Source organism: Capra hircus, chromosome 2 (genome assembly GCF_001704415.2).
Source record: "Capra hircus breed San Clemente chromosome 2, ASM170441v1, whole genome shotgun sequence".
Lineage (NCBI taxonomy): Eukaryota > Metazoa > Chordata > Mammalia > Artiodactyla > Bovidae > Capra > Capra hircus.
Window position 1 is genome coordinate 113653373 of NC_030809.1, and position 16065 is coordinate 113669437.

The 16065-nt window shown below is 34.8% G+C and overlaps 1 protein-coding gene across 1 annotated transcript in view; it reads right to left on the reverse strand.

Annotated features, from left to right (window-relative positions):
- Positions 1 to 16065, reverse strand: part of OLA1 (Obg like ATPase 1) — a 165714-nt gene that overhangs the window by 31482 nt on the left and 118167 nt on the right. The window contains exons 6-7 of the mRNA XM_018064821.1: positions 14742 to 14822; positions 14342 to 14439 (exon numbers count right to left, since the gene is read on the reverse strand). Of these exons, the coding sequence (XP_017920310.1) occupies positions 14342 to 14439; positions 14742 to 14822 (179 nt within the window). The remainder of the gene's footprint in view (positions 1 to 14341; positions 14440 to 14741; positions 14823 to 16065) is intronic.

Sequence of the window (16065 nt, forward strand, 5' to 3'; positions counted from 1 at the left end):
TACCGTCTAAGCCACCAGGGAAGTCCAACATCTATCTGAACTGCCTTGCAAACCACTGATTTTCTTAGCTACGTAGTATGTGTTACAGCGTACCTGCTGATAAGATAAGGAAAAATCCATTAGGATAGAGATGGAAAGGTATACAGATTAGTCTTGATTAATGACAAGGAGAAACAGCAAGATTTTCTAAGTGCTACTGTTCCATTCAAAAGTCTTAAGCATTCATGAAATATTAAAATCTCTCCAAATACAAACTCTGATACTTATATTTCAAAATAGATTTTTAACTGGATCCCAAACCTTAAAATATATATATATATATATATTTGGTAGGAAAAGGAGAGAGGAAACAAAGATGCAGTGAAAGGAAAAGAAAATGTAAGTGACCTTTATCCTTATAAATTTCAGAAGGCAGAACATTACATCATAAAAAATAAAAATATGTATATTTAGAATAGAAGAAAATGGAAAATTGCTATCCTTTATTTCTTGGGAATTAACAGGTTAAAAAATGCTTTAAAGATACTTTTTAACTTGAGCTCATGAGAGAAAGTATGAAACACTTGACTGCATTTATAGCATGCTTTTCATTCAACTAAAAGTACAAAAAAAGAGTCATCTATGGTGGTTGTATACCAGTGAAAATTACAGAAATGCATACTCAGCCGGTAAAGAATCCGCCTGCAATAAAGGAGGCCCTGGTTCGATGCCTGGCAGGAAGACCCGCAGGAGGAGAAACAGGCCGCCCACGCCAGCACTCCTGGGCTTCCCTGGTGGCTCTGACCATGAAGAGTCCGCCTGCAACGCGGGAGACCGGGGTTCACTCCCTGGGTCAGGAAGATCCCCTGGAGGAGGAAAGGCAACCCAAACCAGTATTCTTGTCTGGAAAATCCAATGGACTGAGAAGCCTGGCAGCCTATAGTCCATGGGGTCACAAAGAGCTGGACATGACTGAGTGACTTTCACTTTCATACTTGCCGGGAAGCAAACCTAACTGCAGTGTTTTATTTAAGCAGCATTCAAAAAGTTAAAGAGAATTTATTGTGCAATTGCAATGCCAGGGATTAGTTAACTATAGATCATATATTAATACATGCTTTTTTCATCAAATTATGAGAATTAAATTCCAAGACAAATGTACTTATCTACCACAGGATAATTTGACTTAATATGCGTAAAATATTTCATTCAATTCTCATTCTATAAGAAAGTTATTATTGTTTCTGTTTCACAGATGAGGAAACAAGGGTTATAAGGAAACCAACCAGAGTATATTGAGTCCTGCTTATATAAAACTCTTGCTGGAATGAGTTTCTGTGTAATTTTTAGCAGGATACAGCCAAAATGTATTCTCTCATGTGCTTGAGAGAAAGACAGATATTTGGGTAGATATTTTCCTTTTTGTGAGCATTAAACAAAATGAGAGAACATATGTAAAAGCCCCAAAGTGCAGCATATAATAGATGTTCAATGAATGGTAGTCATTATTTTGCTCAAGACTCAGATCTTTGGAGACATACACATAACATGAATATGCATATATAATGTTCTTTCAATTACATTGCTATGTGTTACCACAGTATTTGAACAGAACATTATACAAATTATCTGCTTACACTTCAGTTAACAAAAGAAATACACACACAATTCCATACTCCCAGGAAGTTCTCAAAAACACATCCAAGTTACTGAAAATGCAAGGAAATAGAACAAATCACTGTGTGGTTAAAAACAAACACACAACCAACCAAGTGGTGGAAGAAAGTACTTATCTTCAAAAAGAACTGATAACATATATTTTCCATGTAAAAAAATATAAATTATTTGAACTATTGACCCTACAAAGGACTATTAAATTGGTACACATTTAGGAAATAGCTTTCAGAGATAAGTTCATGAAAATAAAGATAAGAGTTTCAGACAAAAATTTTTATATTATCTTCAGTTAGCATTCTCTAGCCAGGTTATTGTGAATTTTTAGTCTCAAATTTTGTAGTGCATGAACTATGTCTGAACGAAATGTGCAGTGACAGGGAATGAGGCTGGTATGTTACCTAGTCTCAGGCCTTGTCTACTTTTCAACAGCACCAGTGCCCCAGCGCTGAGATAGCATGGTGCAGAAGTAAGAACCAGAAGTCTGGTCTTCTGGTAAAGAACCAGAAGTCTGGGTAGAAACTGCTTAGGTTTGAATCTTGGCGCCATTCTCCACTAAGTTTCTCAGTCTTGCTATACTTGCTTAGCCTTCCTTAAAATAGTAATAGTTCTTACTCTACAAGGTTGGTGAGAGTCTTAAATGTAATGCATATAGTTAAGTGTTCAGTACTTCTTGACTGACCCTGACTACTACTAACACAGCAACACTTTAGGCGCATGAATTTATCTGTTGTTCTATTTCATGACAGTCTCCCATTTCCCTGTTCATTTACATACCAACTCCCTCACCTCAGCAGTGAAGAACAGTTCTTAACAAATTGCATGGTATGCTAGAAGAAAGAAAAAAGGAAAATTCTTTTTTATCATGTAAATATATAAGAACTGATCCATAGTCACAGCTGTTTTCTGGGGTCTTTTCTGTAGTATTATTTTAGATGTGGCAACTTGATGCAATTTTTATATGGGCTTCAATGAGAAACACAGTATTTTCTCCACCAAAATTTTCATATGTGGTATATTTAAAAATGGATGCTGAAGCAGGTGCTAAAATATTTTGCTGTAACAATATTATATAGTTAACAAAATTAAAAGGCAAGGCAAAAATGGCAGCAGCTAAAACTTATTATCCTAAGAAGAGCACACAGTTTCATCTTGAGAATTGTTTCCTTTCATTAACTAAAACTAAACAATTTCATAGAGATGATATTTTCTGAGATAAAACATAGCAGAACACAAAGTTAATTAAAGCAGTATTTTCAAAGATTTCTGAAGATTCACAAATATATCCTGCAGTGTCACGCATGGGACTAGCATAAACATTCTAATCAAATGGGTCTATTTCTTCTACTACTGTTAAGAAATTGGGCACGTTTTGAATCTCTCCAACTGTCTTATCTGTAAAATAGGCATGATACTATTTACGTTTCATAAATATTCTTAAAATTTTCACATGTTTCACTACTTTTCCATTAACATCTCACCCATTTCTAAACTCAAAGGGGTGCCTGGCACATAGCAGAAACTCAATAATGAAGGTTTGCTATGTGTCCCCCTGTTGGTTTGGTACACGAAAAGCTAAGTCACTGTCACTTAATGGGAGGGTGGGGACAGGACAGAGAAAAGAGAAATGGCACAATTTAACAATTTAAAATATAAATTACGTATGAAAACTACTAGTGACCTTCATGTTTCATACATTCAGATAGGCTCTTTGGGGAAAACACAATCACCAGCAGACAGATGTTATTTGATCTTTTCCTTTTAAATTTCAAAATGAACTAAACTGAAAGATGTTTTTCACAGACTGTTCTTTTTAAAGAATTTCTAAGGCAATGTTGATAATGACCTAGCAATACTGATGAGTACCCCTTTATATTAATGACAAACACTTGAAGTACTGAAAAGGCACTTTTGTATCTCTTAATGGAAACACAAAACTTATTTATCTGTTAGCTTAACCCATTAGTAAGCTAAAATGCAGATCTCTTAATCCAATTATGAAAATGCTTTATTGTAATAAAACTTCAATTCAAGGCAAATGACAATGTCTGAGGCCATTTCAAGATCTGAGTATCCAATGAAGTAACATAAATTAAAACACTGTAAAGTTGTGACAAATGTAGTTTGTTACTCTTAGTAAAGTTCATTCTACTTCTTTGAGGTCATACATCAAGCGACTTTTAAAAGTGGTTTGCCAGTAATAGTATGGGTTAGCATGTTGCTAGACAAGCATCAAAAAGAAAAGATGAAATTTTAAACAAATCTCAGTTCAGTTCAGTTGCTCAGTCATAGTCAACTCTTTGCAACCCATGAACCGCAGCACGCCAGGCCTCCCTGTCCATCACCAAATCCCGGAGTTTACTCAAACTCACGTCCATCGAGTTGGTGATGCCATCCAAGCATCTCATCCTCTGTCATCCCCTTCTCCTCCTGCCTTCAATCTTTCCCGGCATCAGGGTCTTTTCAAATGAGTCAGTTCTTCGCATGAGGTGGCCAAAGTATTGGAGTTTCAGCTTTAGCATCAGTCCTTCCAAAGAACACCCAGGACTGATCTCCTTTAGAATGGACTGGTTGGATCTCCTTGCAGTCCAAAGGACTCTCCAAGAGTCTTCTCCAACACCACACTTCGAAAGCATCAATTCTTTGGCACTCAGCTTTCTTTAGAGTCCAACTCTCACATCCATACCTGACTACTGGAAAAACCATAGCTTTGGCTAGATGGACCTTTGTTGGCAAAGTAATGTCTCTGCTTTTTAATATGCTGTCTAGGTTGGTCATAGCTTTTCTTCCAAGGAGCAAACGTCTTTTAATTTCATGGTTGCAGTCACCATCTGCAGTGATTCTAGAGCCCCCAAAAATAGTCTGTCACTGTTTTCATTGTTTCCCAATCTAATTGTCATGAACTGATGGGACCAGATGCCATGATCTTAGTGTTCTGAATGTTGAGTTCTAAGTCAACTTTTTCACTCTCTTTCACTTTTATCAAGAGGCTCTTTAGTCCCTCTGCTTTCTTCCATAAAGGTGGTGTCATCTGCATATCTGAGGTTTTTGATATTTCTCCCAGCAATCTTGATCACTGCAAATTTATACTATATATAAATAATCTATATAATTGCAAATTTTACTTGCACACATTTAGGATACGTTTTAATCTTTTTAATTGCAATGTAGTTGAATAAGAATTTATTAGCTCTTATCAAATGGTTGCCTTCACATTTTACACTCTTTTTCCGATGGTCCATCACACTTGCCTTTGCATTTGCTATTCCCCCTCTCTAGACCAAGTTTTCCTCAGATCCTTCCTCTGTCATGTGTATTCCTTTACTTCTTAAGGGCCTTCCCTGACCACCCTAACTAAAATTAGCAACCTGTTACCTTGATTTACTTATTTATTTAATTCGTGCATTTATCTTTTCATTCATTTGTAAACACTGAAAATTCTGGGGGCAGAATTTACTATGTACCAATTACTATCGTAAATGATCAAAGTGTATCAACTGATATAATAGTCATAACAATTTTATGAGGAAGACAGAGTTATTATTTTTATTTTACCTTTCTCATTTTATTTTTAAAATGAGAAAGGCAAAATTTCCAAAAGACAGACTTTAAAAGCCAGATATAAAATTCCAGCAGCCTAATTTTCACAACTCATAAATAACACCCCAACATTATTCATTGAGCAAATATAATCTGGCTGTTAACTAAATTTTAGTTATGCATTATGCTACATGCTCGATTTATCTGAAAAAAGTAGATAGAGTGATAGTCTTAGAGCAATAAAATTATATGTGATAGGGCTGTGGCAAAGGAAATGGGGGAAAAAGACATTAAAATGTGAGAGATATGATGAAAAAAGTTCAAGCTAATAATTAATTTTGAAGAAAAAGTATAAATCTTAAATATTAATTCTGAGATTTCAAAGATGTAGACTAGCATAATGAAGGCATCATAAACATAGATGATAAAGTATTTTATAAAAATGATCAAGTGAAAAAAAATGATCAAGTGAAATAGTGATATAAGTTAAGCCACTGAGGTTATTTCTTCTTTCTTTTTCTTTGTTTTAAAAAAATGTTTTATTTTATTTATACTGGAACATAGTTGATTAACAATGTTATATTATTTCAGGTGTACAGCAAAGTGATTCTAATCATTTCTTGACATTATATTAAATATTTGTTTGTTAGTTGTCTATTATCCCATGAGACTATAACCCTTATGGGGGCAAAGGTTTTTTCTGTCCAGGCTCAATGATTATTTGCTTAGAAAAGGAAAAAGAAAGCATAGTACCTATCTTCTTGATAAGCCTATAGTATTCATATGAATCTACAAATTTTAAATTCATGATGACAGTTTTTATAAAGTTAATTGTCTTCTTGATAAAGCATTAAAAAGACTGAACCAGCGTGCAGCCCCCAGTTTACAGAGGTGTACTCAGAGTTCCTGTGTCAGTTATTCTGAAACATATTTTTTAGCAGAATTTTAAATTGATAATAAAAATGGTCAGATACCAAAATATGTTTCACCCAAACTGTACTATTTTTACTACATGGTGGATTTAGTAGGCTTTTGAGGGCGTTTTGTAATCAAATGTTTTTGATGGGGAAACGCTTTCTAGGGCAATTTAGAATAAGGAAGTGTAATATTTTGAGTAATGTAACTAGTTTCAAATATAGACATGCCAATTCTACAAGTAAGTTTTATTTCCACTTTGTTCTCATTCTAGCCAGAGCAATAGCTGCCCACTATGAGAAAAACAAGAGCATGGTAAGATCCAAAAAAGACTTATTTTCAAGGGGTAGAGGTATGGGAGTGGGAATGAGAGGAGGGAAAAAGGCCAGGTCTTATCATCAATTCAATCCGGAAGAGTTGCTCATGAATTGTGTACCTGTAACCTCAGGAATGCTCTGGATTGTCCCACAGTTAGAAAAAAATCCTACCACGACAAACCTACATATGAGAGTTGAGAAGAAATCTGCACGGGCATCTCTTCTTTTGAATGACAATAAAATCCTCTAAACTGCAAATAATGAAGTCACGGGTCCTAACCTGACTATGAGATAAGGGCAGAACCCTATAGAAGATGGTGGTGATAAGGGTTTTATTGCTACCCATACTGCACAACAGAGACAGTTCTCAGTTTGTTTTGGATGACAACTGTCTCAAAGCATACATTTTTTCCATTATCTATATAATGGAAAGAAAAAACAAGAGAATGTATCCCCCAAAGACACATGTAGAAGACTTAACAAGTCCCTTTTCTATTACTGTATTTTTTGAGTTATGCTAATTAAATTTGGGAAATACTGTTTATACAGAACACATTTTATGTGAACATTCAGATGAACTGTCTTCAATATGTAAAAGGCTATCACTTGCCTGAGGTCAAAGAACCAGTTAGCATCAAATAAGGACCACAACACTAGCATTTCAAATTCTAAAGTAGTTATATTCTTAATACACCAAACTTCCTAACAACATACTATCTAATTTATAAATAGACTTTATGCTCTAAGTTTCTTAGAACTCACTTTCCTTGTAGCACCAATGTTATCAGTGGTATCCAGCATTTTGGTCTAGCCTTCAGAAGTCTATTGAACTTACAATATAGTTAGACTATAGTAGTATCTCCAAAGGTAGGTCTAGTGACGGGGGAACACAGGAGAGGCCACAGAGGGAAGGGCGCAGAAAATACTCCTCCTCTCCTGTCCTGCGTAAGCAAAGGGTATTAGGCCCAGCAGTGGAACTGCCCCAAGGGGCCTCTTTGCTTTCCTTTTCCACACTGTAAGTTACTGAGATCACTTACACCGCAGTGAGACTGCATTCCTCAGTCTTCACAAGGCCCTGCCCTCTTATCACCAACAGTCCTAAGATTTTGGGGCGTCAACATTCTCCTCTACCTTCACCAACTACTATTCAAAACTTCCATTCAATGAGTGTAGTTTACCTCAACTCATAGTTTTAGAAACAAAATCTGACTCAGCCATCCTTAATCTATGGGGACACAGATTTTTAAGAATAACAACAGAACTTGTAGTATTCACCAAAGTGAGTCAGGTAGAGAGGCAGAGAAACGTTCTGTTTACATGAGAATCATTTGTGATCTGAGGAGCATTATATAGCTGTACGCCCAAGTTTGCCTTTTATTTCCTAGTTTTTATATGTGTGTGTGTGTGTGTGTGTGTGTGCATGTATGGAGAATATATGTTTTAATTTCATAAGAGAATCCTAGAGAACACTGTTTTTTTAAAAGAGCTTTAGTCTCTTAGAGCTGGAAGAAAATTTGTAAAACTCCTCCCTATTATTAATATATACAGTGAAATTCTTCAGCTACTTTAAAAAAGATGAGTCCTGACACATTTGATAAAGCATATTGCTCATAAATCAAGAAGTCAACGAATGGATGGTGCTAATGAAAATAAAACTGACTCTCCTGAAAGTATCTTTCTCAAATTCAGTGAACAATCTTGCAAAGAGAAATTACTGTCTATAAACTGTACTGGGTAAAAAGGAAAATAGGCCAGGGGCAATTCCTACCATGCCTAATATGGTGGGTCAATAGCTTTATATCCATATAAAAAGATACGCTTTCTTCTATAATTACCTTTTTCAAATATGGCATCAGACGTGTGATTTGGTTTCATTATGACTATATGATTTAGGGTAATAATATCTCTTGATAGGACTATGAAACTGCTGAACGAGTAACCCAAAACAATTTAATGAAAACCAGTAAAGTTCAAAAGTATTATTACATATACATACATTTACAAATTCCAAAGGGCATTTCAAATAAAAGCACTCCTAAATAGCCAAAGGTCTTTTCCCTCCTACTTCTTTCAGCCTTCCATGTTTTGAAATAAAAAGATTATCTTGCTTTAGTATATTCTTTTCAACTTTTAAGATTTTGATCAGAGAAATTAAGAAACAACCAACTCTACAAAATCCATTCACTAGAAATTATTTGAAATCCTAATTCATAGCACATATGATACTTTCAAAGCTTTATCATCACACAAATTAAAAAATAACTAATTGATAATTATTCAGTAGCAAAAACAAAAAAATATAAAACAGAAAAGGATAAGAAAATATTTTCTTTTTAGATTTATTTACACTTACTTCAGTAAAATTAAGGCTATTTTTGTATAGCATTTACCAATTTAATCAATCCCATACTGAAAAAAAAAATAGCTCAGTTTAGGCTTCCAGAATACCCTTGACCTGTTTTATCACCCTTTTCTATCTGGCAATGAAGAAAACAAGCAGTAGTCCTCATAAAGCAATCTCTAGTAAAAATTACAAATTATAGCTATCCAAATTTAATTCAGCTAAAAAACTCTTCACGTGTTAAATAGAAATTATAATCCCAAAGAAACACTGCTGCTACTGCTGCTGCTAAGTCGCTTCAGTCGTGTCCGACTCTGAGACCCCAGAGATGGCAGCCCACCAGGCTCCCCCGTCCCTGGGATTCTCCAGGCAAGAACACTGGAGTGGGTTGCCACTTCCTTCTCCAATGTATGAAAGTGAAAGGTGAAAGTGAAGTCGCTCAGTCGTGTCCGACTCTTCGCGACTCCATGGACTGCAGCCTACCAGGCTCCTCCGTCCATAGGATTTTCCAGGCAAGAGTACTGGAGTGGGGTGCCATTGCCTTATCCACAAAGAAACACTATATGGATAATTCAGGGCTTTTACTTTGCCAGACTAGTGGATGATAAAGTGAAACTTAAAAAAAAATCTTATACTTGTGAATCTTGTTTTAGATACTAGGGTATATTACTGAAAACTTTACACGAATTGAACCTAATTTTATATCTATTTGAGAAGCTTCCTGAAGTAAAATGAATAATTTAAGAATAATTAATCATTCCCATTTTGTTTCAAGTAAATCAAATGTACAATGATTTTTTTCCAAGCAGTATATCTATGTTAAATTTCTAGCTTCAATGAATAATCTTGTCAGAAATTGAAGACTTCTTACAAGAGTTTTACAGAAGACATCACAGCATTCTTGAAGTCCAAGAAAATGTTGTGTGAAGAAGGTTATATTAACCTTCTAGAAATATAATTGCGGAAGTGGACTTTTGCTCATGTAAAGTATATAGCCTGAAAATAACGGAAATCAGTGAACAAATCCTCCTATAGTGGTGAATACTGCTCCTGTTGATAAGACATAATGGAAATGTACATAATATGTATTGTGGAGAGAAGTGTTCAAGGATGAGTTAGGTAGAACAATTTCTGTCAGACCTCCTACTGTAAATTGGAAAATAAAACCTAAGGCTCGCACTATGGCAGATGATCATTTAGTATTACCTCCATGGAGAGTTGATAAACAACTAAATACCTGTAGGAACAGCAATAATTATAGTAGCTGTGTAAAGTATGCTCATGTGTCAACATCCATACTTTTTGTGAATATATGATGAGCTTATCCAAGAAAGCCTAAGAATCCAATAGATACTACAGCTCAAACTATTCCTATATATCTGAAAGGTTTTTTTTGCCCCTGAATAGCACGTGATATACATGAATACAGTTTTGTTTTATATTATATATACATGAAAAAAAAAAAAAAAACTGGGCTTCCCCAGTGGCTCTGATAGTAAAGAATCCGCCTGTAATGTGGGAGACCTGGGTTTGATCCCTGGGTTGGCAAGATCCCTTGAAGGAAGGCATGGCAACCCACCCCAGTACTCTTGCCTAGAGAATCCCATGGACAGAGGAGCCTGGCAGGTTACAGTCCAAGGGGTCGCAAAGAGTTGGACGCGACTGAGCGACTAAGCACACATGAAAAATTATATGCAAAAATGTTCACACTTCCCCCTTTGTAAATAACTGCTGAGACGTAATACCTGCGATTCCTACATACAGTTCAAAAAGTCAAGAAAATATTGAGCTTATTCCATGATTCTCCCCTTGGCCAGGTACACACTGTACAGCATTGCCAAACTATGTTTAGTTGTTAGGTACAAACTTGTGGAAAACAAACAAAAACAGAAAAGCTGGGATAAGAAAGACTGAATCATAGAAAAATAAGAATTAATGAAACATTTTTCTATTAAAAATTCATTGTGAACCTGACACATTGCCCTTCATTATATAATAGCTTAAAAGACTTTGCAAGTCCTGTCTACCTATCAAATAAATTTCAACACTCAGATTAATTGATTTATGTAATATTAGAGAATAATGTTCAGTGACCACAAGCCCACCAGGGCATATGCAAATACATGTTTATAAATACACAAAGACACACAAGAAGTCTGAATGTCTTAAATTTTAGTTATACTTTTCAGTTGAATATAAATATGTAGCATAATAAACAATAAAATAAAATTATCCTTTATTAACAGTTTTAACAGAGAAGGCAATGGCACCCCACTCCAGTACTCTTGCCTGGAAAATCCCATGGACGGAGAAGCCTGGTAGGCTGCAGTCCATGGGGTCGCTAAGAGTCGGACACGACTGAGCGACTTCACTTTCACGCATTGGAGAAAATAAATGGCAACCCACTCCAGTGTTCTTGCCTGGAGAATCCCAGGGACGGGGGAGTCTCGTGGGCTGCCATCTATGGGGTCGCACAGAGTCAGACACGACTGAAGCGACTTAGCAGCGGCAGCAGCAGCAGCAGTTTTAAGAAGGATGGGGACAAGAGAACACAAAAATGAAACACAACAGAAAGCTATGTAGGTGCACAAAATTAGTTTGTTCTGTAGATTTCATAATTAGATAGCATATACTAACAGAGCAACAAACGTGCAAAGACTGAAATTTACTCTTCCTAATCAAGCAACTGTTTAGCAGGACTAATGTCCTATACCTGCCTGACACCATGACTTAGCAGGCAATCTCAAATGAAAATTAATACTGCATGTAATAAATCTTAGTTATAAGTAACCGATCATGTTTAATATAGAAATCCTCAAGTGTTAAAAAATCACTGACATCTGCCAAAGACAACAATGACAACAACATAATAACAATGGCTGCATAGTTTTATTCATTCAAAGCATAACAATATATAATAATAATAATAGTTTCTGTGGATATCCCTTACAACATCTTACTTACTGTCATCTGATCACAACTCAACCTAGCTGTGATGTTAGCTTTTCTTCAGGGGCTAGGTCTTAATCATAAATGAATGAAATGACTAATTCAACACTGATAAAACCAGTGATGTTTGGGGCCATTATGGTGTTTACATCTTTCAAAAAGGTCAATACACCTACTCAGTAACACAATAGACTTATCTTTCAAAATGTTTACTTCTTTTCTAGGATTGAAAAATAACACATTAACATTTAAAGTGAATTTTAGTAATTAAAATATAGTTTTAGTCTTCCTCGTATGGCCAGAATCACACTTTTCCTCCTCTCTCCTGACCATTTAAAATAGTTTTCCAGATCTAAAAGACCCATGAAAATATTTATTACCGCTTCCTGCATTAGTTTTAATTTGCTACATTACATTACTTACTAACCTTAAAAAAAAAACCCCTTTTCTTCTGCTAAGGGAGCAGCTAATGCAAATAGAGCTGAGATATAAACATTACCAAAGAACAAGATGCTAACACAAATTTAAAGGATTTAGCAATTAAAATATATTTTAACTATTGACATCTGCTTGCAATGTTATAAGTGATGAAAACCTAGTGTTCATATCCTTCATAATAAAAATTTATGCTGCACTTTAATACAAAGGATGTGTTGCATAAACAGAGGATTTAAAGCTGTAGCAGAGTGGCTGAATGAAAGGAAAATGGCAATCTTTCTGGCTCCAGTAGATGCCATTCCCTATCACACAATGTTTCCCACTCATAAATACATGACAAATACTTCCTCAATCATTTTTTACGAGCAGGGATGCACAGGGGGTAGTCAATGGCTAGCTTGAGGGAAAATAGGAACAGCAGGCGGCAGAAACTGTACAGAAAATGGCTATGTGGTAAATTCTCTTCTGGAACATCACTCAGTTACCCAGTCTTTGATCTTTCAGCTACAATTACACTAAGTTCCACAAGATCTGACCCCCCCCACCCCCCCACAACCTCCACCAAACCTACATACCCCCCCAAACCAGATCATTAGTTACACATAAAATTCAAAATTTGGTTTTATAAATAGGATCATCCATACCTCTACATTTTTATAAATTAAAATTTGCTATTTAGACAAGATTTTACTTTCAATTGGCTATAACCATATCATCATCACAACTGGTCTCACAAAAAACACGGGGTGTCTGGCGACAGCTAAATCACAGACTGGCGTCTCCCAAGCAGTCTGTCTACCATTAGGGTCTGGGAAATGGTATTTACTATACAATTAGAGCCAGGGAGTTCTACCTGTAATCATCCAAATACAGGTGTGAGAAGCCCCTTTGGGCAAGGAAACTGACTCATCCCTTTTCATGTAAACTTTGATGTCTGCATTGTTTCACCGAGCCTCAGGAAACCATACCATTCATACTACAATGAGATTTATTGACTGAAGTAAAATAATATATTTTAAAATTTCTTCCCAAAGGTAACAATTTTTAACATATTAATCATGAAATCTGTAAGAATTTTATATAAGAAATAAGACAGAACTATTTATTTTAAAGTTAATTATCTATTGGAGGATATTGACCAGTCAGACCATGTCAGGTTTATGCTTTCTAGAACATTACCAATAAAGAGGCCAAATTCAGTTTCCTATCAGGAACACAAACTGTCTTACAGTAATATCAAGAGGGCATTTTTAGTTGCAGTAATTTCACAGAATTTATTCTAATGATTTATTGGAGTTAACCATCTGACATTAATTATTGTTTTGGCTTCCAGTCTATGAATGTTTATTTTTCAGTTTAAAGCTTCTCACTCTTTGATATCATATGGAAATGAGAATTTTTAATGGAAAATTGAAACCATGTGCATCTAAGTACTTAATGAAGTACAGGGAAAAAAACGACAATATATTTTAGGAGAATTCAGATATTTTGCTTTGGATACCTTTGGCTTGTAGGCTTAACAGCATAAAATACGGAGACTCCAGTGAGTACTATGCCAAATATGTACATGCCCTTATATTACATGAACATATAATTTTTTGAAGCTACAAGTGAACAAAAAGGAAACCTTGTACATTTTGATTACACGTCAAAAATGACAATCAATATATGAGTGCATCGTTTTTACATTTGTATGTTTTAAACAAATACTTGATCTTTCCCTCCACCAGACAGTATTTTTAATTAATAAAAATGTTTTTAAAGCATTCAATCTGGATTTTAAAACTTATGTCCAGCTGTGATCCTAAGCAGGTATTTTAAAGTCATATAAAACATCAACAAAGTTAAAATATCCTAGATTAAAAAGTTTTATTGCTCTAACTACATTTACTCTCATTTTGCAAAGAAAAAAAATCAATGTCTATTCAAGTTTGATAATTACATATGTATAATTCAATACTGCTTAATGTAATTCCTTTTTATCCCCCCTTAAGTTCTCCCAGCGTAAATCATTCAGAGACTCATCTCAAAATGTTAACAACCGGCAAAGCTTTCCCATCCATTTTAAAGTTTTTAATAATAAGGAGAAATGTATTAAAATCAAACACAGCAGTAAGTACATATGTGTGAGTTTGTATGTGTATAGATATGATATGTAAGGGAATATCTGGAGAGAAAAAAAACTTACCATTTGTTTTTCTTTCTAATGTAGTCTTTTTCGGAAAGATTAACCAAGTAGACCATTGGCTTTGAAGTCAGAAATAAGTGTTTATTCAATACTTCAATCTAAAGTGGGAGACAGAAAAAGAATCCTTTTTAAAAGTTGAGTAAATAAAGTCATTGAAGAACTTGAAAGAAAATTATATTTAAACAAGTAGCCATTTTTATTTTTATAGATTTTCTTTCTTAAAGATTAGTTGTCATGAAATATCAGTAGAGGAAAGGAAAAACATAACAAGTTTGGGAATAAGAAATCATTGAGAGAAATAAAGTTTTACTAGGCATACTAAGTGAAAAATAATGACAACTCTAACTCGTTCTCTAAGAAATCAAAGGTAATAACAGATGGAATCATATTTATAACTTACCTCTTTGTCATTCCAATCATGATAGAATCGAACAGGTTTCTTTTGATCTATAACCCAGGATTTGACTTTGCACATTATGTCCTATATACAATTGGAAAAAAAGTAAATACAAGATGAATACTAAGCATTCAGATACTAAATATTAAAATTAAAAGTTTTCAAACCCTCAAAATAAAAACAAAGTGAAGTTTTTTTTTAAGAAAAGAGAACTGACTCATACAGATAATCATTTTAAATATCTCATTAAAAAACCAAATAGCAATGAAACATTAATGTGGCATTAACCTTTTAACATGTGAAATGTGGAATACTAGCAAAGTCAGTAATAATCTTAAAAATTTCAAGACAATTAAAACACACCAAAGTCTACAAGAGTTAATAATATTTCAATACTATCGAGTGATGTTAATTGCAAGATAAACATGTTATTAATTAGGAAATGGGGGGATACTAAAGAAATACTGAATTATAATTTTTCCTTAAGAAGAAAAACAAAATAGATGAAATTGAGCCTATTATTGATTATCTAGCCTCCAAAATATTAAATCAGCTGACCAAAACCCTTTTTATTCTGAATTAATTTTTTGCCAACACCTTCTCCCTGCCCACTTCTCCTGTCCCTGGCTCCAAACCCCCACCCTCCCACAACCTGCCAAAGCCTCCATTACACAATGGCAAGAGCCCTGCACTGGTGACCTCCAACCAGCTGCATTCACTTTCAGAACATCTCTCTCTGCTGGAAATCTAAAGGCCTTTTAGTTAGCAAGCTAGTGTGCATTCAGAAGGAGTAACTGCAGGAAGAGCCCAATGTGCTTTGTTTCTCTGGCCTTTCTTCACAGAAAGATTAATCATCTGTGAAATGGAAACGGCAAACAGCAAGTGACACAAACTGAACCCTTCAAGCCTTTCCTCATCAGTTTTGTGGTTCTGAATCTAAAAGCTGCGTGTGGCAAGGTTCTCCTTACAGGCAGGTGTTAATAAAAGGCTCTTGGGTCTAAAAGGTCAAACTTAGCTCTTCCAGAAGAAGTGCGTTTGAGAGTCATCTGTTTTTTTGTTGTTGTTGTTAAGGTAACTTATGAGTATGTTTTAAATATGCATTTCTCAAATTTTATTGTAATATACAATTATTAGTAATAAAGTTCTTAGATTTTCATTGATATATGTTACTTTATCATAAATCAGTGAGTCTTCTATAAATACCTACTTATTAAATTACCTCAATATTTAGTATACCTTCGTTCCAAATCTTGCTGTTACCAACAGGAAAAATAAGGAAAAAGCTCTATATCCTTAGATCCTGATTTGAAACCCTCCAGGAAAAAGA